The sequence below is a fragment of the Lontra canadensis genome, unplaced genomic scaffold (assembly GCF_010015895.1).
Source record: "Lontra canadensis isolate GAN:19392208 unplaced genomic scaffold, GSC_riverotter_1.0 scaffold192, whole genome shotgun sequence".
In the NCBI taxonomy this organism is placed as follows: domain Eukaryota; kingdom Metazoa; phylum Chordata; class Mammalia; order Carnivora; family Mustelidae; genus Lontra; species Lontra canadensis.
Window position 1 is genome coordinate 907,494 of NW_022631186.1, and position 21,550 is coordinate 929,043.

General features: G+C 35.3%; 2 protein-coding genes across 6 annotated transcripts in view; both read right to left on the reverse strand.

Moving 5' to 3' along the window:
- Window positions 1-609: 609 nt before the first annotated feature.
- ABCB7 (ATP binding cassette subfamily B member 7) overlaps window positions 610-21,550 on the reverse strand; it is a 143,647-nt gene continuing 122,706 nt past the window's right edge. For 2 of the 5 annotated variants that reach the window (XM_032847739.1, XM_032847738.1), the window contains one exon: window positions 610-1,884. In XM_032847739.1, the coding sequence (XP_032703630.1) occupies window positions 1,669-1,884 (216 nt within the window). In that variant the 3' untranslated portion in view covers window positions 610-1,668. Of the gene's footprint in view, window positions 1,887-5,096; window positions 5,190-5,676; window positions 5,691-19,116; window positions 19,199-20,159; window positions 20,191-21,550 lie in introns of those variants that run through there. The other 3 variants (XM_032847740.1, XM_032847741.1, XM_032847742.1) reach the window with 3 other exon arrangements.
- Window positions 4,115-5,057, reverse strand: LOC116861206 (actin-related protein 2/3 complex subunit 3-like). The gene is made up of 2 exons (XM_032847743.1): window positions 4,590-5,057; window positions 4,115-4,555 (listed from the first exon to the last, which is right to left on the reverse strand). The coding sequence occupies exons 1-2, from the start codon at window positions 4,924-4,926 to the stop codon at window positions 4,398-4,400; spliced, it is 495 nt and encodes a 164-aa protein (XP_032703634.1). The 5' UTR covers window positions 4,927-5,057; the 3' UTR covers window positions 4,115-4,397.

Consider the following 21,550-nt stretch of genomic DNA (forward strand, 5'->3'; position numbering starts at 1 on the left):
AATGAACCTATCCATTCACCAAGATTTTTCTATGTTAAAAACCCTAAGGAAGGCATCAGTTTTTCTGATCCCAAATTACTCGTTTCAATTTTTGCAAACTGGGATTCCCTTTAGGAAGGAAATATGCAATTTTAAAAATACAGGGATATAAGAAATAAAACCCCATCATCTTACTCCACTTTCAGAGCCCATATTCTAAAACTGTAGCTTATTCATCCCAATCCATTAAAAAATTATGTTTCAATATTGATTTAAAAAGTTTATACTTTATACACCTTTATGTGAATATGTAATATTGTAATGTAAAATTATTGTTATAATGCCACTTTTCTTGATGTTTTCTTGAGTCATCCTAGGAAGCTTTCCTTTTGTTTATTATTTCACTGTATGGAACCATCTTAATATGATGAAGAGAAAATATTTAAGACTTACTTAATGGCCCTAACAATAACTGTTTTTTAGGTTATTCAAGTTTTTATTAGCTGAAAATACTGGCTAATGACCGCATTATCCAATGGTCTTGAGGCCACCTTTCATCATATGAAAAGAAAATAGCTTTTTCAAAAAGAAAAGAAGCTATTTAAATTGGAAAAGAGAGGAGCTTCTAAGTGAACATATACCAACATTTTATTAACAGGTAAAACTTGATCATTTTGTTTGGACTCTTCCTTGTTAAGTCACATTTAAAGGAACTCATTAAATTACTGAAGAAGGAAGGGAGGATCTTGTAATAAATTCTGACGTGTCACTGATTAAAGTTCCAATCATCTAGAGTACATATACATAACTTTCTCCTATTTACCTCAAGGTCATTAATAATCTTTAAGTGGTTGCTGCTTTATATACAATTGTGAGCATGTGCACACCACATATCTGTGTATGCATACATTCCATTTAGTTTTTTCTTTATATAGCTTCAGACAGCAAAAGCACTATAGTTAAGATGGAAATAGAAGGGCAATTAACTTCCTAAGCTTTTTAGGTCATTCCCAGTACGACAACTGTCAAATTACATCAAGGTTTTAAGTGTTAAAGAGAAAGGCATAAATTTTGGTCCCAAACAAGAGCAATAACTCATTTTGATGAAAAAATAAAATTCCCACTGCTAGAGATGCTGGTTAATGATGAAGAACATTCTACATACATACATGAGAATTAAGGTTTTTCCTTCAAAAACTATACAGTGGCAGATTTTAAAAAATGAAGATGTAGGTATCTATCTTTGAAGTATGTCAGCAGGGAGGGAGTAGGAGAAACAATGAACCTATACTGCCCTCTTTTAAAAAGAAAAAAAAAAGAAATGGATACTTATTCATCTAAACTATAAGCATAAAGGAGACTTAAAAAACTATTAAAATTTGGAATCCAATGTAATTCATCTGATTATGGATATCAAATGGCTATCAGGCCCCCCAAAATGGAAATGGGGTAAAGTGAAATAGTAACAAAAAACATGCTTTAGGCATAACTAAGGCAGTAACAAGAAGGTAATTTGGGGCTAAATGCATATGTCACATTAAATATTGTGAAAGATGTAAAACTCAAATTTCTTTTCAAACAAATCTTATCTAAAAAAAGGATTATAGAAAATGGGAATGTATGATTTTTTTTAATAAAACAATTCTGCTTCAGTGCAAATGTGTCAAGAAAAAAAATGTCTTGTGCAACTTAGCAGGAACAGTTTCCACAGCCTTTCACACTGTTGACAATTTCTTCTTGTAGTTTCTTCCTTTCCTCCTCTTTGGACATATTTTCTTTCTTTGCATCCCATGTGGGGTTATTATGGTTCTGCACACGGCTACTTTGTGTATGCCACATTTCTGAATAGATACTGCCAGGGTTTGCAAGCAAACCATGGTGGGTACCACGTTCAGCTATCTTACCCTAAAAAGCAAAAGCAAGAGAAACATAGAAAAAGGTCATATAACTAGCATAATAACTGAAAATACATAATAATTTCTAACTAAGGATTTTGAAGGATTTCTGTTCATTAAAATACCTCTCCCAATTCTTTATCCATAGCACAAGTAGGAAAAATTGAGGTAGGGATGCTTTCTTCACTATTAAGGTATTAGTGTAGTGAACAAACAAAAAGCTATGAAATCCCATATACTGTAAACCATTTCACTTAAAAGAAATGAAATTTTAATGTTTTATTTTTAATTTTGAAGGGCAGAAAAGGAAGGTGAAAAATTTTAAAGGTGATTGTAATTGGTAAATATTTAATCAAAAGCACTGTGATTTGTAACAGGGACTTAAATACCCGAAATCCTTATGTATACTTTAAAATAAAAGATTTCTCCATGAAAAGCTTATTTCTTCCAGTAGCTATTTTTGTTAACAACGGATATTAAACTTAACATTACAGATTTGGTATAGATTCCAAACTCGTATCTACAATTAATTTGCCTCTGATAGCTACTGTTAAACATGGTGGGAGACAAAAGGAGTTTTGTCACTTTTACTGGTACTCCCAGTTATAGGACCTTTACAAATATACCCTTAAGCAAAACAACTAAAATTTGTTTCACATCTGAGTGGTTAATTTAAGACTCCTCTTTCTTTGCTAGCTAGGCAGTTTAAAAAAGAACTATTTTGCTCAGCTATTTAAATTCCTCTGGATTGTGAAGAACATAGTTCTCAACCTAGGTATGTGTGGATCACTTCATTGGCACAAAACTCCCCTTGGATTACATGGTTTATATTTTTCTATTTACCATTGTCAAAAACAAAATCCTCAGTGAAAAGGTCATCAAAAGTTTCTAGAAAAAATAAATTTTTGTGGACATACCAATGAAATAAATCACAAATAATTATCCTATAGTAAAAATGTATAAAATATATTTTAAATTACTTTTATTTATATTAAAGCACAAACGTATATATCTTAAAAAGTAAGATTAAAAGCTTATAACAAAAAGGTCTTTTGTCTCCTCCTTCATACCTATCTCCTTCCTATCCACAAATTCATACCTATTTCTTCTGGTATTTAAAAATACATATATGAATATATACATGTATTATGAAATTCAGCACTCCTATACTACCCCACATTACCACTGTTTCATTTTTACACTCTTCTAATAACATTGGTTATAGCACAAGTGTTAAGTTAATATTCAGTGTTTACCTTATTATGACCATGTAAAACATTACCTACTGAGTCAAGTAAGATACTAGAATTTTATATATTTTTTTCTTGTAAAATTTTTGTTCTTCCTGGACTTAGTAACTGCCACACTTTTTTTGTTTTCTTAGTTTTCTATGTCACTATTGGTAATTCTCTCTAAACTTTCTCCCAGAATTATAAAGATTGTCTAAATATTATTTTTCTCATAATCAATTGTATTAGGAGATCTATTAGTTCAATCCCCCATGACGATCACCGCTTTGAGACAATCCTCGCACAACTTTTAAGGCTGTTTTATTTATCCTCAACACTAAAATTTTGTGGTATGTGTTCTGGTGTGTGTGTGTTTTACTTTTCCATTCATTGTGCTGGGTACTTGGTAGGCCCATTCAATATGGAAATACATGCTTCTCCCAGTTTAGCAACTGCCACATTTGCTTTTTCTCACTTCATCATCTAAATTTACACTATTTTTTGCTAATTCATTTGAGAATGAGTTACAAACATCATTACATTTCACTCCTAAATAGTTCATTAGCATGTATCTCCTAAAAACAAGAATATTTTCATATTGACTAGAATATATTTATAGAATACAAATATTTATAGAAATTTATCTAACATATAGTCCATAGTCAAATTTCACCTGCTGTCCCAATAAAATATCCTTTATATACATATTTTTCCACCCAGAATCCAATTAGGATCAATACATTGAATTTATAAGTTTTTGAGTCTGTAGGGTATAAAATACCCAGGTGTGTTTTTTAAAGAATGCCATTTAAGTTGTTTTTGTTTAGTGCTCCTGATTATTAGATCCAGGCTAAACATTTTTGGTAGAAATACAATACAGGTGATGATGTGCCCCTCTGCATCAGTTCAGGAAGTACACAATGTCAATTTACTCCACAATTAATAATATTAAGTTTGATCCTTTGATTAAGGGAGTGTACCAGATTTCTCTATTTTTTTTAATTCTTACTTAATTTTTATTAAGCACCAGCTTAATACTACAGAAAGTTCCAATCACCCTTCAACAACCCATTCTTCCCTCCCCCAACCAAATTCTTGATAAAGAGCTCTTTGAGTGAAGACACTTCTCTTCACTTCGCTCTCTTCTCTCTTCTGTATAAAACTTTATCAAATAAAGACAAATAACTGTGTACATCTTGCTGTAAAATGCTGCTCACGGCTGTGGAAAATGTCTGCCCAGGCTCTTTTCACTGTCCAGGTCCTGAAAGACTCTTGTTCATGAACCGTCTCTTCTTCACAAAGCAAGTCCACCACTTGCTAGGTTTATCATTCTGAAGGTCAAAAACTTTTTTTTACAAAGTCTCAGTCCAGTCTCTTGTCTCAACTGCTGTAAGCAGGCCCTCATCACCTCATTTTCCTGTTTGTTTGCCGGTTTGGCATAAATCGCATGGAAATCAATCAATCAATCAATCAAACAAAACAAAACGTGGAAAACCAGACTCTCCAGGAATGGGAAAATTAGTGATTCCCAGCATATACATTTCTTTTTCACCTTGGCTTTTGGAACTGCACTTTTGGAGTTTCTTTAGGCACTCAGAAATGTAGAGAGTTATATATATCAAGGTTCTATCAGCTTCATTCTTAATCTCATAGTTTTTGAAGAAGACATTGGCCTTTAAGTAATAGATGGCTTCACCCACAATATCTGTATCTTTTGTCTCTCTAGAGGCAGGTCCTTTGAACTGACTTCTGATAGGCAACAGTGCCACATTTCCAATGAGTTTGGTGTCTGGATCCGTGAGAGATGAGTTGTAAGCCGGCATCTTGGTGGTGTGCCGGTTTCAAGCAAGACGAGGAGAAATTTCTCTATTTTAAAGGTACTTTTTCTCTTTGAAATTAATCTATGGGTTACATTTTCAAACTGTATAAATAATCCATTCCCCAATATTTTTTTTCACCATAGGGTTTTAGCAATCAATGATGATTTTTAGCTGTAGTCATTATTACAATGGTAGTTGCAAAATATGATTTCCTAAATTTATCATTCCTTCTACAAGTGATAGTTGGCATGCTTCTTAAAGAAGACCTTTCCCCATCAACAGATGAATGGATAAAGAAGATGTAGTATATATACACAATGGAATACTATGCAGCCATCAAAAGAAATGAAATCTTGCCATTTGCGACGACGTGGATGGAACTAGAGGGTATCATGATTAGCGAAATAAGTCAATTGGAGAAAGACAACGATCATATGATTTCCCTGATATGAGGAAGTGGAGATGCAACATGGGGGGTTAAGGGGGTAGGAGAAGAATAAATGAAACAAGATGGGATTGGGAGGGAGACAAACCATAAGTGACTCTTAATCTCACAAAACAAACTAAGGGTTGCTGGGGGGGGGGGTTGGGAGAGGGGGGTGGGGTTATGGACATTGGGGAGGGTATGTGCTATGGTGAGTGCTGTGAAGTGTGTAAACCTGGCGATTCACAGACCTGTAACTCTGGGGATAAAAATACATTATATGTTTATAAAAAATAATAATAAATAAATTTTTAAAAAAAGAAGAAGACCTTTCCCCATACTTCTGTATTGTTGTGAAATTATAGGTTAGTTTTTTTACTGAACATGCTATAATTCATAAGTATCATTTTTTTTTTTTGATGTTCGAATTATCCCACATTAGGCCAGGGGGAGCCCACACAAAATGGTTTTTGTGTCTTTGTGAGAGGTATTCATTAGTTTTCTCACTCCAGATACTGCATTAGTCATTTATTCAAAGAATTTTGGTTCCTTTTAGTGAGGAACAGTATTTAGTGCTCAAGATCTATGTGCTAGTTATACTTACTACTGCTGGGATTTCACTGCTTCTAGGTCTTTTCAGTGAAAAGTTAGGAACTTCTTTATCATCTTCTGATAATTCTGTTCCAGTATAACATCACAAGGTTGCCCTCTTCTTCCCACATTCCATTTTTATCTTTCTTCTCCCAAGTAAGATTACTGTTTTACAACAACATTAATATATTTACTCATATGCGCACTCTTAAAATATACAAAAAAGAATTTTGAATAGGTTCTTCCATACTACTAATTATAACAAAATTAGTTTCAAATTTTTATTTACTTTTGACCTTATATTCCACTAAGGGTAAATAATCAGAGTAATGTGCTCAATAGTCACTTGGATTGTTTTTCTTTTGCATGTTTGTTATCAATTTGTTATGCAATTAGTTCTACTTCTATTTGTCATCATTTTTTGTTTTTCTCTGTCCTTGCTGAGGTTCAAAAATTTAAGTATATAAAAACATTACCATGGTTCAAAAGTAAAAATAATACAAAAAAGGGAGCTAAGATGGTAGAGTAGGAGACCGCAGGCTTGATACATCCCTCAAACAAAGCTGGATAAATATCAACTCATTCTGAATAGCCAAGAAATCAATCTGAGGACTGACAGAACAAACCGCACAATTAGAGGGAGAAGAGGCTACGTTGTGGAAAATAGGAGATGCAGAGACCTGGTTTGGGAGAGAAATAGATAACTGGTGCTGCAGAGAGGAAGGAGCCCAGGTTGCAGAGGAAGGTGAGAGAGAAAGGAATGCAGAGGGGATCACACAATGAAAATACTTCCCAAACTCATTAACTGAGAAAACAAGGGGATGATTTCCATGGGTTTTTTCCTGGCACAGCTGACAGAGAATCCTGAGGGTGCTGCAGTTCTCCTAAAGAAGGCAGGAAGGTAAACCGAGGTCGGATGGCATGATCTGAGGATTTCCTGACATTCACTGGGAGAGATGGATTCCCCTTCCTGGAGTGCTTTTGAAAGAGATGTCATTGCCTCTCTGGGGACAAAGGATTCAGTGGGCAGCATTTCTGTCCCCTAACCCTAAGAATAGGTACAGAGACACCTGATGAGGACAGCAAAGTCAGACACTGGCTGCTTAGTGAACTCTGCTCCAAACTGCACACTCCTGGGCTGTGGTGAGATTGCCCTTCTGGGTCAAACCTGCACCACCCTCAGACCAGAACAGCACACCAGGTCTCTAAAGATTAGAATTTTAAAACTCAGCCAGCCTGACTGGGGAAGAGCCTAAAGTTCACACTGTTCTGCAACAGGAAAGCAAGCAACCCAGACACAGACGGTGAGAAAACAATGATCTAAAAAACACTTAGGGTGCATGAAGGGAGTTTGTATGCTCCTCTGGGAGTGTTTCCCTGACATTAAGTGAGCACGAATTCCTCTCTCAAGGGAAAAAAGAACTGGCTGGTGTCACTTCCCTCCACTGGCCTTCAGCATAAACTAACTTCAGTAAATAGAAGAGTGCCAACACAGGCTGCTTAATTGCTTACATCAACCCTGCTCCTCTGCACTCTATTGGTATTGCTTGTCTCAGGCAAGTGTGCCTGAGAACCAGTACAGCAGGCTCCTCCCTGAGAAGACCAGCACAAACCCCCACAGGCATCATGTCTACTGACCACAGACTTCTGCAAAGCTTCAGCTCTAGTGGAAATTGCACCAGGTCTTTTTAAACAAGCAGATAAGAGCATAATTAGTTAAAACTTGCCACACTCTGGCCAAGGTCCAGACACTACTTACTGCAGGCAAGGAGAAACTCTGCAGAGTACTGATCTGAGGGGTACAGCAGCCATAACACAGCAGCAGAGTGCACATAGCAGACATCAGAGACGCTTCCTGAAGTGACAGGCCCTGGACATTATATGACCTCTTCTTCATAACACCATTACATCTCAAGAGCAGGTAACATCACAACAGGCTTTCCTAACACAGAGAAGAATACAGATACCTAGACAAAATGCCAAGACAGGAATTCATCACAAAAGAAAGAACAAGGCCATGGCCAGGGATCTAAACAAAATACATATAAATAACAGGCCTAACTGAGAAATTAAAGCAACAGTCATTAAGGATATTTAGCTGGGCTTGAGAAAAGCATAGAAGACACCAGGAAGACCCATACCACAGAGACACAAGAGCTTAAAAACAATCATGACAAAATGAAAACTGCAGTAACAGATTAAAAACTGACTGGATGCAATGACCACATGGAAGAAGAAAAGGAATGAATAAGTGATATTGAAGATACAATTACAGAAAATAAGGAAGCTGATAAAGGGAAAATCTAGGACCTCGCGAGCAGACATAAAAGAACTCAGTGACTCCTCGAAATGTAATTACATTTGTATCACAGGAGTCCCAGAAGAAGAGGAAAAAGGGGAGAGAAGGTTAATTCGAGGAAACCAGAGCTGAAAAATTACCTAATCTGGGGAAAGAAACAGACTTCCAAGTCCAGAAGGCCCAGAGAACTCCCATCAAAATCAACAAAAAAGCATGCCAACATCAGAACATACTGTAGTTAAAGTTACAAAACAAAACAAAACAGAGACACAGAAAAAAAATCCTAAAAGTAGCAAGACAAAAGGAATACCTAACTTAAGGGGGAAGACAAACTATATGAGCAGCAGACCTGTCCATAAAAACTTAGTGGGCCAGAAGAGAGAGGCATGATATATTCAATGTGCTGAATAGGAAAAATATGCAGGTAAGAATACTCTATCCAACAAGGCTGTCATTCAGAATAGAAAGAGAGAGAGAGTTTCCCAAACAGTAAAGGATTTCGTGACCACTAAACCAGCCCTGCAAGAAATATTAAAGGGGACTCTTTGAGTGGGAAAGACCAAAACTGACAAAGACTTGAAAGTAACACAGAAAACTGTCAGGAACAATGACAAAACAAATAATAAAATGGTACTAAATTCACATCTAACAATAATTACTGTAATGTAAATGGACTAAATGCTCCAATCAGAAGATGTATGGTGTCAGATGGGATTAAAACAAAACAAAACAAAACAAAACAAGACCCACCTATATACTGTCTATAAGAGACTCATTTTAGACCTAAAGAGACCTGCAGATTCAAAGTGAGGGGATGGAGAAATATTTACCATGCAAATGGACATCAAAAAAAGCCAGAATAGTAATACTTATAACAGACAAACTAGACTTTGAAACAAAGACTGTAAGAAAAGATGGAGAAGGGCATTATATAATAAAAAGGGAGTCTACCCAATTAAGAAGATATCCCCAACCTTGGGAGAATTCAAATAAATAAAAAAAATTAATAAAAAAACATAGAAGAACTCATTGATAATAATACAAAAAACAGTAGGGCATGCTTATATCAAGTGACAGATCATCTAAACAGAAAATCAGTAAGAAAACAATGGCTTTGGGGTGCCTGGGTGGCTCAGTGGGTTAAAGCTTCTGCCTTCAGCTCAGGTCATGATCTCAGGGTCCTGGGATCGAGCCCTGCATCGGGCTCTCTGCTCAGCAGGGATCCTGCTTCCTTCTCTCTCTCTCTGCCTGCCTCTCTACCTACCTGTGATCTCTGTCAAATAAATAAACAAAATCTTAAAAAAAAAAGAAAACAATGGCTTTGAATGATATACCAGATTAGATGGATTTAAGAGAGAGATCCATATGGTTTCACTTACTTGTGGAACATAAGGAATAACATGGAGGACATTAGGCAAAGGAAAGGAAAAGTAAATTGGGGCAAATCAGAGAGGGAGATGAACCATGAGGGACTGTGGACTCTGTGAAACAAATCTGAGGCTTTTTGAGGGGAATGGGGTAGGGGGAACCTGGTGGTGGGTATTAAGGAGGGCACATATTGCATGGAGCACTGGGTGTTGTACATAAACAATGAATCTTGGAACACTGCATCAAAAACTAGTGATGTATTTTATGGTGATCAACATAACACAATAATATACATATATATATATATATATAGAGAGAGAGAGAGAGAGAGAGAGAGAGATTGATTCAGAACAGAATTTCATCTTAAGCAAAATACATATTCTTTTCAAATTCACATGGGACAGTCTCCAGAACAGATCACATACTGGTCACAAATCAAGCCTCAACAAGTACAAAAAGAATGAAATCATACCATGCATACTTTCTGACTACAATGCTATGACCCTGAAATCAACCACAAGATAAAATTTGAGAAAAACCACAAATACATGGAAGGTAAATAACATGCTACTAAACAATAAATCAACCAGAAAATAAATTAGGAAAAAACACAGAAACAAATGAAAATGAAAACATGACAGCCCATATTATTTGGGATGTTTCAAAAACAGTCATAAGAGGGAGTATACAACAATACAGGCCTAACTCAAATAGAAAAATCTCGAATACGCAACATAACCTTACACATAAAGGAGCTAGAAAAAGAAAAACAACGATGAGCACTGGGTGTTATATGCAACTAATGAATCATTGAACATTATATCAAAAACTAATGATTTTGGCTAACTGAATTTAAATTAAAAAATGAAACAAAGGAAAAAGAACAACAAATGAAGGCTAACGCTAGCAGAAATGAAATAAGATTAGATTAGAAATAAATAATATAGAAATCAAAAACACAGGAGAATAGAACAATGAAACCAGGAGCTGGTTCTCTGAAAAAATTAATAACATTGATAATCCCCTGGCCAGACTTATAAAAAAGAGGAAGGCTCCAAAAAAATAAAATAGAGGAGAACTCATAAATAATAATACAAAAATACAAATAAAATAATATTATGAAAAATTATATGTCAACAAATTGAGTAATCTGGAAGAAATGGATAAATTGCTAGAAACATATAAACTACCAAAACTGAAACAGGAAGAAACAAAAACCTTGAACAGACATAACCAGTGAAGAAACTGAATCAGTAATAAAAAAATCTGCCAACAAACAAAAGTCCAGGGCCATATGGCTTCATATGGGAATTCTATTAAATCTTTAAAGAAGAGTTAATACCTATTTTTCTTAATAGAAATGGAAGGAAAACTTCCAAACTCATTCTATGAGGCCCACATTATTCTGATTCCAAAATCAAAGACTCCACTAAGAAAGAGAACTACAGGCGAATATCTCTGATGGATATGGATGCAAAAATTCTCAACAAAATACTATCAAATTGAATACAACAGTACAGAAAAAGAATCAATCACCACGCAATTGGGATTTATTCCTGCACTACAGGAATGGTTCAATATTTGCAAATAAATCAATGTGATACACCACATTAATAAAAGAGGGTAAGAACCATATGATCCTCTCAATAGATGCAGAAAAAAAAAACATTTGAAAACATATAGCATCCATTCTTGATTAAAAACCCTCAAAAACCGAGGGACAGAGGGAACATATCTTGATAATATAAAGGCCAGATATGAAAGACCACAGCTATTATCATCCTCAATGATGAGCGCTTTTCATCTAGTATCAGGAAAAAGACAGGGATGTCTACTCTCACTACTTTCATTTAACACAGTATTAGAAGTCCCAGCCTCAGCAAACAGATTAACAAAAACAAGTAAAATGTATCCAAATCAGCAAAGAAGTAGTCAAACTTTCACTATTTGCAGATGACAGGATACTCTATATAGAAAATCCAAAAGACTCCACCAAAAAATTGCTGGAACTCATACATGCATTCTGTCCAGTTGCAGGATACAGAATCAACATACAGAAATCTGTTGCATTTCTATAAACCTATAATGAAGCAGCAGAAAGAAAAACCAAGAAATCTATCCCATTTACAACTGAACAAAAACCATAAGACACCTAGGAAAAAACCTAAGCAAAGAGGTAAAAGATCTGTATTATGAAAACTTAGAAAACACTGATGAAAGAAACTGAAGATGACACAAAGGAAGGGAAAAACGTTCCATGCTCATGAATTGGAAGAACGAGTGTTCAAATGACTATACTACTGAGAGCAATCTATACATTTAATGCAACCCTTATCAAAATACGAACAGCATTTTTCACAGAGCTAGAACAAAGAATCTTAAAATTTGTATGGGACAAAAGCTAGAGGCATCACAGTTCTGGACTTCAAGTTATCTGTAGTAATCTGGATGGTATAGTACTGGTACAAAAACAGATACGCAGATGAATGGAACAGACCAGAGAATCCAGAAACGGACCCAAAAATACATGGTCAACTAATGTTCAACAGTACAGGAAAAAATATCCAAAGGAACAGACAGTCTCTTCAAGAGATGGTGTTGGAAAAACTGGACAGAAACATACAAAAGAATGAAACTGGACCACTTTCTTATATCATAAACAAAAATAAACTCAAAATGGATGAAATACCTAACTGTGAGACAGGAAACCATCAAAATCCCAGAGAAGAAAACAGGTAATAACCTCTCTAACATCAGCCATAGCAACTTCTTACTTGGTATGTCTTAAGAAGCAAGGCAAAAAAAAAAGCAATAATGAACTTATCAGGACTTTTCCTGCCACTTTACTGAATTCCCATATGAGTTCTAGCAATTTTGGGGTGGAGTCTTTTGGGTTTTTCACATAAAGTATCAGGTCATCTGTGGAGAGTGAGAGTTTGACTTCTTTGCCAATTCAGATGCCTTTTATCTCTTTGTGTTGTCTGACTGCTGAGGCTAGGACTTCTAGTACTATGCTAACCAGCAGTGGTGATAGTGGACATCCCTGCTGTGTTCCTGACCTTAGGAGAAAAACTCTCAGTTTTTCCCCACTGAGAATGATATTTGCTGTGGATTTTTCATAGATGGCTTTTATGATACTGAGGTATGTTCTCTCTATCCCTACACTGTGGAGAGTTTTAATCAAGAAAGGATGCTGTACTTTGTCAAATGCTTTTCAACATCTATTGAGAGTATCATATAGTTCTTTTCTTTTATTTATGTAGTATATCACACTGATTGATTTGTGGATGCGGAAGTACCCTTGCAGCCCAGAAATAAATCCCACTTCATCCTGGTGAATAATCCTTTTAATGTACTGTTAGATCTTACTGGCTATTATTCTGGTGAAAATTTTTGCATCCATGATCATCAGGGGCATCGGTCTGTAATTCTCCTTTTTGGTGGAGTCTTTGTCTCGTTTTGGGATCAAGGTAATGCTGGCCTAATAAAATGAGTTTGTAAAGTTTTCCTTCCATTTCTATTTTTTCGAACAGTTTCAGGAGAATAGGTATTAATTCTTCTTTAAATGTTTGGTAGAATTCCCCTGGGAAGCCTTCTGGCACTGGGCTCTTGTTTGTTGGGAGATTTTTTTGTTGTTGTTGTTGGGAGATTTTTGATTACTGCTTCAATTTCTTTCCTGGTTATGGGTCTACTCAGGTTTTCTATTTCTTCCTGGTTCAGTTTTGGTAGTTTATATGTCTCTAGGAACGCATCCATTTCTTCCAGATTGCCTAATTTGTTGGCATATTCAGTAAAGTGGCAGGATATAAAATCAACGCACAGAAATCAGTTGCATTTCTATACACTAACAATGTGATTAAAGAAAAAGAAATTAAGGAGTTGATGCCATTTACAGGTGCACCCAGAACCATAAGATACCTAGGAATAAATCTAACCAAAGAGGCAAAGGATCTTTACTCAGAAAATTACAGAATACTCATGAAAGAAATTGAGGAATACATAAAGAAATGGAAAACCATTCCATGCTCATGAATTGGAAGAACAAATATTGTTAAAATGTCTATACTACCTAGAGCAATATACACATTCAATGCAATCCCTATTAAAATACCATCAACTTTTTTCACAGAAATAAAACTAATAATCCTAAAATCTGTATGAAACAAAAGACCCTGAAGAGCCAAAGGAATGTTGAAAAAGAAAACCAAAGCTGGTAGCATCACAATTCTGGACTTCAAGCTCTATTACAAAGCTGTAATCATCAAGACAGTATGGTACTAGCACAAAAACAGATGTATAGATCAATGGAACAGAACAAGAACCCAGAAATGGACCCTCAATTCTGTGGTCAACTTATCTTCAACAAAGCAGGAAAGAACATCCAATGGAAAAAAGGCAGTCTCTTCCACAAACGGTGTTGGGAAAACTAGACAGCCACATGCAGAAGAATGAAACTGGGCCATTTCTTTACACCATACACAAACATTGACTCAAAATGGATGAAAGACCTAAACATGAGACAGGAATCCATCAAAATCCTAGAGAAGAACACAGGCAGCAACTTCTGTGATGTTGGTCACAGCAACTTCTTGCCAGACACACCTCCAAAAGCACAGGAAACTAAGGCAAAAATGAACTATTGGGATTTCATCAAGATAAAAAGTTTCTCCACAGCAAAGCAAACAGTTGACAAAACCAAAAGACAACCAAGAGAATGGGAGAAGATGTTCGCAAATGACATGTCATATAAAGGGCTAGTATCCAAAATCTACAAAGACTGTATGAAACTCAACATCTAAAGAACAAATAATCCAATCAAAAAAATGGGCAGAAGACATGAACAGACATTTTTCCAAAGACACCCAAATGGCCAACAGACCCATGAAAGAGTGCTCAACATCACTTGGCATCAGGGAAATACAAACCAAAACCATGAATACCAACTCACACCAGCCAGAATGGCTAAAATTAACAAGTCAGGAAAAGACAGATATTGGGGAGGATGCAGAGAAAGGGGAACCCTCCTACACTGTTGGGAATGCAAGCTGGTGCAGCCACTTTGGAAAACAGTATGGAAGTTCCTCAAAAGTTGAAAGCAGAGCTACCCTACAACCCAGGAATTGCATGACCAGGTATTTATCCAAAGGATACAAACACAGTGATTTGAAGGGGCATCAGCACCCCGATTTTTATAGCAGCAATGTCCACAATAGCCAAACTATGGAAAGAGCCCAGATGTCCATCAATATATTAATGGATAAATATATCCACTGAGTGTATGTATGTATGTACACACACACACACACACACACACACACACAGAGGAACATTACTCAGCCATCAAAAAAAATGAAATCTTGCCATTTGCAATGATATAGTTGGAACTAGAGGGTATTATGCTAAGCAAAACAGGTCAATCAGAGAAAGACAATTATCGTATGATCTCACTGGTAGGTGGACTTTAGGAAACAAAACAGAGGATCATAGGGGAAGAGAAGAAAAAATAAAACAATATATAACCAAAGAGGGAGACAAACCATTAATCTTAGGAAACAAACTGAGATTTGCTGGAGGGGTGCGGGGGTAGGGGAATGATGTAACTGGGTGATGGACATTGGGGGGGTATGTGTTGTAGTGAGCACTGTGTATTTTAAGACTGATGAATCATAGACCTGTACCCCTGAAACAAATAATACTTTATATATTAAAAAATAAATAAATAAACTATCGGGACTTTTCAAGATAAAAAGTTTCTGCACAGTGAAGGAAACAACTGGCAAGACTAAAAGGCAACCTCCAAAATGGGAGAAGGTATTTGCAGATGACATATCCGATAAAGGGTTAGTATCAAAAATCTATAAAGAATTTATTAAACTCAACACCGAGAAAACCAAATAATCCAGTTAAAAAATGGGCAGAAGACGTGAATAGACATTTTTCCAAAGAAGATACCCACACGGCTACCAGGCACATGAAAAGGTGCTCAACATCTCTCATCAGCAGGGAAATCCAAATCAAAACCATGACGATATACCATCTCACACATATTAGGACTGCTAAAATCAACACAAGAAACAATAGGCGTTGGAAAGGATGTGGAGAAAGGGGAACCCTCTTACACTATTGGTGGGAATGCAAACTGTTTCAGTCATTCTCAAAAACAGTAGGAAGGTTCCTCAAAAAGTTAAAAAGAGAACTACCTTACAATCCAGCAATTCTACTTGTAGGTACTTATTGAAAGGATACAAAATACAGATTCAAAGGCATACATGCACCCCAATGTTTAAAGCTGTTTTATCAACAATAGCCAAACTAGGAGAAGAGCCCAAATGCCCACTGACTAATGAATGGATTATGAAGATGTAGTATACATATGTGCATATGCATGCACACATATGCACACACACCGGAATATTACTCAGCCATCAAAAATAAATCCTTCATTTGCAAGGATGTGGATGGAGCTAGAGAGTATTATGCTAAGAGAGATAAGTCAAAGAAAGATAAATACCATATGATTTCCCTCACATGTAGAATTTAAGACAGAAAACAGATGAACATGGGGGGAGAAGAGAAATCATAAAACAGACTCTTAACTACAGAGAACAAACTGAGAGATGCTGGAGGGGATGTGGGTGGGGAGATAGGTTAAACGGGTGATGAGTATTAAGGAGGGCACTTGTGATAAGCACTGGGAGCTGTGATGAATCACTAAATTCTACTCCTGAAACTAATATCACACTCTATGTTAACGAATTTAAAAACTTGAAAGACTAAAAAAATATATAAAAAAGTATAATCAGGAAAGTCATGCTCCCTTTCCTATCCCTTTTACCTCTTTCTATCTCCACTCCATAAACAGTCAATTTCTTTTGTTTCTAGTTTATGCTTCCTGAGTTTGTTGTTGTTTTCTCTTTTACTAAGAGTTCTTTTTATTTGGCATTGAAACCCAAAAAAGAAAGGTTTTAGTCTATTTTATGTTAATCAAACTATTAAACACTGTTCTGTATTGCCTTAGTATAGTAATAATTAATATCCACGATCATACCTCTGAGCCAAAGACTATGAATCCTCAAATATTAAATCTTTTCCAGCTCAACTTAGGCTATTTCTTTTTTTGTAATTTCTTATTGAAATATAATTGACATAGAATGTTTTATTACTTTCAGGTGTACGACACAGTGATTAGACAACAGTGCTGGCCTCGGTAATGTAGTCACCATCTGTCACCATAAGGCATTATTATAATATTATTGACTATATTACTTAGGCTGTGCTTTCAATATCCATGACTTATTTAAAAGGGGAAGTCTGTACCTCTTAATTAAAGAACAAAATGGTAGCTGCCAAAGGGAAGGTGGATGAGAAAATGGGCAAAGTAAAGTGGATTAAGAGGTACAAACTCTGAGGTTTTTTTTTTTTTTCACAGAAATAAGTAAATACACATATTCCTTTTTTCCCCCATCCTCCTTGCAAATAGCAGCATACAACAGATTCTGAATTGTTCTTTCTTTCATTTAACAACATATCTAGAACTCATGCCATATAAAGCTCCCTTTACTTTTTTCTCTTAACAGCATCTGTCCTTATTTTAGAAATGCTTTATTTTCTATGACCTATGGCGATATTAATTATATAAGTTGCTTTATGGTCTTTTCATTGTCTATATTTTCTACTGAATTCCTTTTTTCCTGCTTGTTTAAGAGGTCTTCCTTTATTATCCATTGATACTTACTAATGGAGCATTAGAAAACTGACTAGAAAATATGTGCATGGGAATGGGATTTTCAACTGTGGGATTTCACTGAAGAATGATCGTATGGATACATGGTCATTTTGCTGGGGTCTCCAAATACAAATAGCTTTTTTTCCCCTGGGGCTACATGTGTTTTCTACAGAGAATTCTTTAATTATCTCCTGATGAAGGAAGGAGTAGTGATATTAGAAATAAAGAAATGGTTAGCAAGGTTCTTGGAGCCAGTGGCAGAAGAGGGTCTAAGGTCTTTTTCTGGTGTGCTTTGATTTCCAGTTAATCTTCCCCATCTTTGTTCATGGCTAGACAATTTTCTGTCTAGAGCCTCTATGACTCAATTTCCTGACAAGTCAACCTACCGCCTCTTGCCAAGGCTGGGAAGCAGTAATTACCAGGCTGCGGGGGGTTAAGGAGGGGCCTTGAGAATTCTATTTCTTATGTAGATGTAACATTATACTACGAGGCACTGTTGACAGAACACATGAGGTTATATACATTTCACTAGAAAATGAAAGTCTCTGATTTTCATAATCAAGCAAATACAGAATGATCAAATTATAAAAACTAAGATATTTTAGATACATGTGTTATAATCATTAATATATTAATTATAGTTCCAATTATAATCCAAACTTCAACTGGCAATGTTGTAATATAACTGTAGATACTGTCAACCTCAAAGTATGAGACAAGAAAGCTCAAGCTTGTTCAAGTACCTTTACCACTTTATAAGAAAAGACTATCTGCATGCCTGCATACAATGGAAAGGTTAGTAAAAAAGCACCAACAGCAAATTTTATTTCAGATTCTTTCTTTTTAATTTCTTTCCTCCAAGTTTTTATTTAAATTCCAGTTAGTTAACAGATAGTATAATGTTAGTTTCAGGAGTAGAATTTAGTGATTCAACCCATACATACAACACCCAACTGCCCTCTTTTGAATATCAATTGGATAATAAAGTGTATTTACAACATTTCACATTTAAGGCATTCTGGTATATAAGCAGACTGAAAAAATTAGTTGTTTTCTACTGAATGTAAGCACTTGCGAAAAAAACAACAAAAAGACCTAGGGTTACTCAAGTACACACAGGTAAGACTATATAACGATATATATGTATGTATCTAAAAAATATATATACATACACACCACAGAAAAATCAACAGCTTATATGAAATTTTAGTGGTGTGAAAAATTCTCTCGATAACTCAATATAGAAAGTACATGAGAATGCTTTTTCTCTCTCAACATCTAGTATTCAGGCTTTCAAAATGATAAAGAATTGAAGGTTTATTTATTAGAAGGGAAACAATAATAGAAAAGGTTGAATGGAAGGTGAAAAACTGAACAGTGTGAGAAATAACCAAGTACTAGGATGTGGGAAAATACATTCTTATAAAGAGTAGAGAAAAGGAAAATTACCAATCACTACAGTGGTATTCTAAGTTGATCAGAACATTTAGAAAGTAGTACACTCTTAATAGTAAAGCCCTCAGAAGGGATAAAGCAGGCTATCCATTTTCTTACTTTCCCCAGGAGGAAAAAAAATAAAAATAATCATGTTTGCAAGTGACAATTTTATGGTAATTTTCTTTTAGACATCAAGGGTATGTGCAGATATTACAAAAAATAAAAATACAAAATACAAAAACGATAATGAGCAATGATTCTGTGCAGAGCAAAACTGAATGCAAAAAAATATTTTATATATATACTCCCTAAAACTTGATTCTATTATATGAGGCTTTAATGCTTTCCTGATATAAGTTTGCTTTTAATACTTCGATGAAAAGTGAGCTAATGGTTTATTTCTTCTTGGAAGAAAAATGCCTTTGTTTTCCTGTCAAAAGGAGTAAAAATGGGAGTCCTATCAGGATTCACTCTTATTTAAAGAACACAAATTCTGCATTTTTCTTTAGGAACAATATTTAAGTTATTTGTGTTTGTGACAATTTTCAATGTTCTTCATGTACTAAACTTTTTTTTAATAACTGCAACTAACATCTAATGTTCTATTAGTTTCAGGTTTAAAATATAATTATTCAATAATTCTATACATTTTTCAGTGCTCATCAAGTTAAGTGTACTCTTATTCCCCTTTATCTATTTCACCCATACCCCCACACCATACCTCTGAAGACCACCAGTTTGTTTTCTATATTTAAAGGGTCTATTTTTTGTGTCCGTTTTTCTTTGTTCATTTGGATTGTTTCTTAAATTCCACACATGAGTGAAATAGTGTGGTATTCATCTTTCTCTGACTGATATCACTCATCACTATATCCTCTAGGTTCATGCATATTCCTACAAATGGCAAGATTTCTTTTTTTTTTTATAGCCAGGTAATAGTCTTCTTTATTCATTCTCTATGGATTTACACGTGAGAAGTTTCCATATATTGGCTATTGTAAATACTGCTGCAATAAACACAGGGGTGCATATATCTTTTCAAGTTAGTAGTTTCATTTTCTTTGGGTAAATACCCAGTAGTGGAATTAACTATTTTCAATTTTTTTTTAAAGATTTTATTTATTTATTTGACAGACAGAGATCACAAGTAGGCAGAGAGAGAAGGGGAAGCAGGCTCCCCGCCTAGTAGAGAGCCCGATGCGGGGCTTGATCCCAGGACCCTGGGATCATGACCTGAGCCAAAGGCAGAGGCTTTAACCCACTGAGCCACCCAGGCGCCCCTACAAATTTTTGAAGAACCTCCACATTGTTTTCCACAGTGGCTGCACCAATTTGTATTCCCAGCAAGGGTGCATGAGGGTTCCTCTTTCTCTGTATCATCGTCAATATTTCTTATTTCTTGTGTGTCTGATTTTAGCCATTCTGAAAGGTATAACGTGATATCTCACTGGGGTTTTAATTTGCATTTCCCTGATGATTAGTTATGGTGAGCATCTTTTTACATGTTTGTTGGTCATCTATACATCTATACATCAGAAAAATGTCTATTCAAGTCCTCTGCCCATTTTTAAAATCAGATTATTTGGGTTTTTTTGGTGTTGAGCAGTGTAAGTTCTTTTTATCTTTTGGTTTGGTTATTTACCCCTTATCAAATATATCATTTTACAAATATCTTCTCCCATTCAGTAGGTTGCTTTGTAGTTCTGTTGATGGTTTCTGTCATTATGAAAAAGCGTTTTAGTTTGGTGTACTCACAACAGTCTAATTTTGCCTTTGTCTCTCTTGCCTGAAAAGACAGCTAAAAAAAGTTTCTATAGCCAATGTCAAAAAAATTATTGCCTATGTTTTCTTCTAGGAATTTTTACAGTTTCAGGTCTCACATTTAGGTCTTTAATCCATTCTGAATTTATTTTTGTGTATAATGTAGGAAAGTGGTCTGGTTTCATTCGTTTACATGTACCTGTTCAGTTTTCCCGGCACCATTTGTTGAAGAGACTCCTTCCTCCTTGTATATTCTTGCCTCCTCTGTCATAGATTAACTGACCATATAAGCGTGGGTTCATTTCTAGACTCTCTATTCTCTTCCACTGACCTATGTGTCTAGTTTTGTGCCAGACAACCACAACTTTGTAATATATCTTGAAATCAGGGATATTAATATATCCTGCTTTTTTCTTTTTTGGATTGCTTTAGCAATTTGAGGTCTTTCGTGGTTCCATAAAATTTTTACAGTTCTAGGAACATGGTGTTGGTATTTTGATAGGGATTACGCTGAATCTCTATAGACTGCTTTGGGTAGTACAGACCCTTCACCAATCTTAATTCTTCTCATTCCTGAACAAGAAATATCTATTTGTGTCATCTTCAATTTCCTTCATCAATATTTTATAGTTTCCATGGTACAGAACTTTCATCTCCTTAAGTTTATCCCTAGGTATTTTATTAAGATTAGGTTGTTTATTCCAGATTTTTATTCTTTCTTGAGACAGGCCTATACTGGTATAATCTTCCAGCTTAGAACACTTTTGCTGCATCTTAATGAATTAGAAACAATGTGTTTTCATTTTCATTTGTCTCCATGTATTTATTTTTTTATTTTTTCTTTGATTCTTTGTTGATCCATTGGTTGTTTAGTAGCATGTTGCTAAGCTTTCAAGTGTTTGTAGTTTTTTCCCATATTTTTCTCATGATTTTTAGTTTTATATCTTTTTGTTTTGGAAAGATGCTTGCTGTGGTTTTATTTTCTTAAATTCAGAGACTCGTTTTGCGCCCTAATATGAGA